Source organism: Plasmodium reichenowi, chromosome 8, assembly GCF_001601855.1.
Source record: "Plasmodium reichenowi strain SY57 chromosome 8, whole genome shotgun sequence".
In the NCBI taxonomy this organism is placed as follows: Eukaryota; Apicomplexa; class Aconoidasida; order Haemosporida; family Plasmodiidae; genus Plasmodium; species Plasmodium reichenowi.
Genome location: NC_033653.1, coordinates 599718 through 600446, shown reverse-complemented (window position 1 = coordinate 600446; position 729 = coordinate 599718). Strand labels below are relative to the sequence as shown.

General features: G+C 25.0%; 1 protein-coding gene across 1 annotated transcript in view; it reads left to right on the top strand.

Moving 5' to 3' along the window:
• Positions 1–59: 59 nt before the first annotated feature.
• Positions 60–729, top strand: part of PRSY57_0816100 (meiotic recombination protein DMC1, putative) — a gene marked incomplete at both ends in the record, with an annotated part of 932 nt that continues 262 nt past the window's right edge. The window contains 3 exons of the mRNA XM_020114725.1: positions 60–221; positions 344–419; positions 569–721. Of these exons, the coding sequence (XP_019970566.1) occupies positions 60–221; positions 344–419; positions 569–721 (391 nt within the window). Of the gene's footprint in view, positions 222–343; positions 420–568 lie in introns of the transcript that reaches the window.

Sequence of the window (729 nt, the reverse complement as noted above, 5' to 3'; positions counted from 1 at the left end):
ATATATATATATATATATATGTATATATTTATACATATTTCTCCTTTTAAAAATGTAAGGTTTGTTATATTGATACTGAAGGAACGTTCAGACCTGAGAAAGTTTTTAAAATTGCTGAGAGATATGGATTAGATGGGGAAGCAGTATTAGATAATATTTTATATGCTAGAGCTTTTACACATGAGCATTTGTATCAACTACTAGCCATATCGGCAGCGAAAGTAAAATATATTATACATATATAATATATATATATATATATATATATATATATATATAATATATATATTATGTTTATATACCTAACATTCTTATTTTATATATATTAACACTATACATACAGATGTGTGAAGAGCCCTTTGCCCTTCTGGTAGTTGATTCGATTATTTCACTCTTTCGTGTTGATTTCAGTGGAAGAGGTATGCTTTAAAGTTTTATATGTTCCTCAATAAATTGATATTAAAATTATTCCCACATAAATAAATAAATAAATGAATAAATAAATAAATATATATATATATATATATATATATATATATATTTACATGTTCCATCTTTTTATTAATAGGGGAATTGTCTGAGAGGCAACAGAAATTAAACAAAACAATGTCTATTTTATCAAAACTAAGTGAACAATTCAACATAGCTATATTAATAACAAATCAAGTTATGTCCGACCCAGGTGCAACGATGACCTTCATAGCTAACCCAATGAAACCAGGTTTTTAA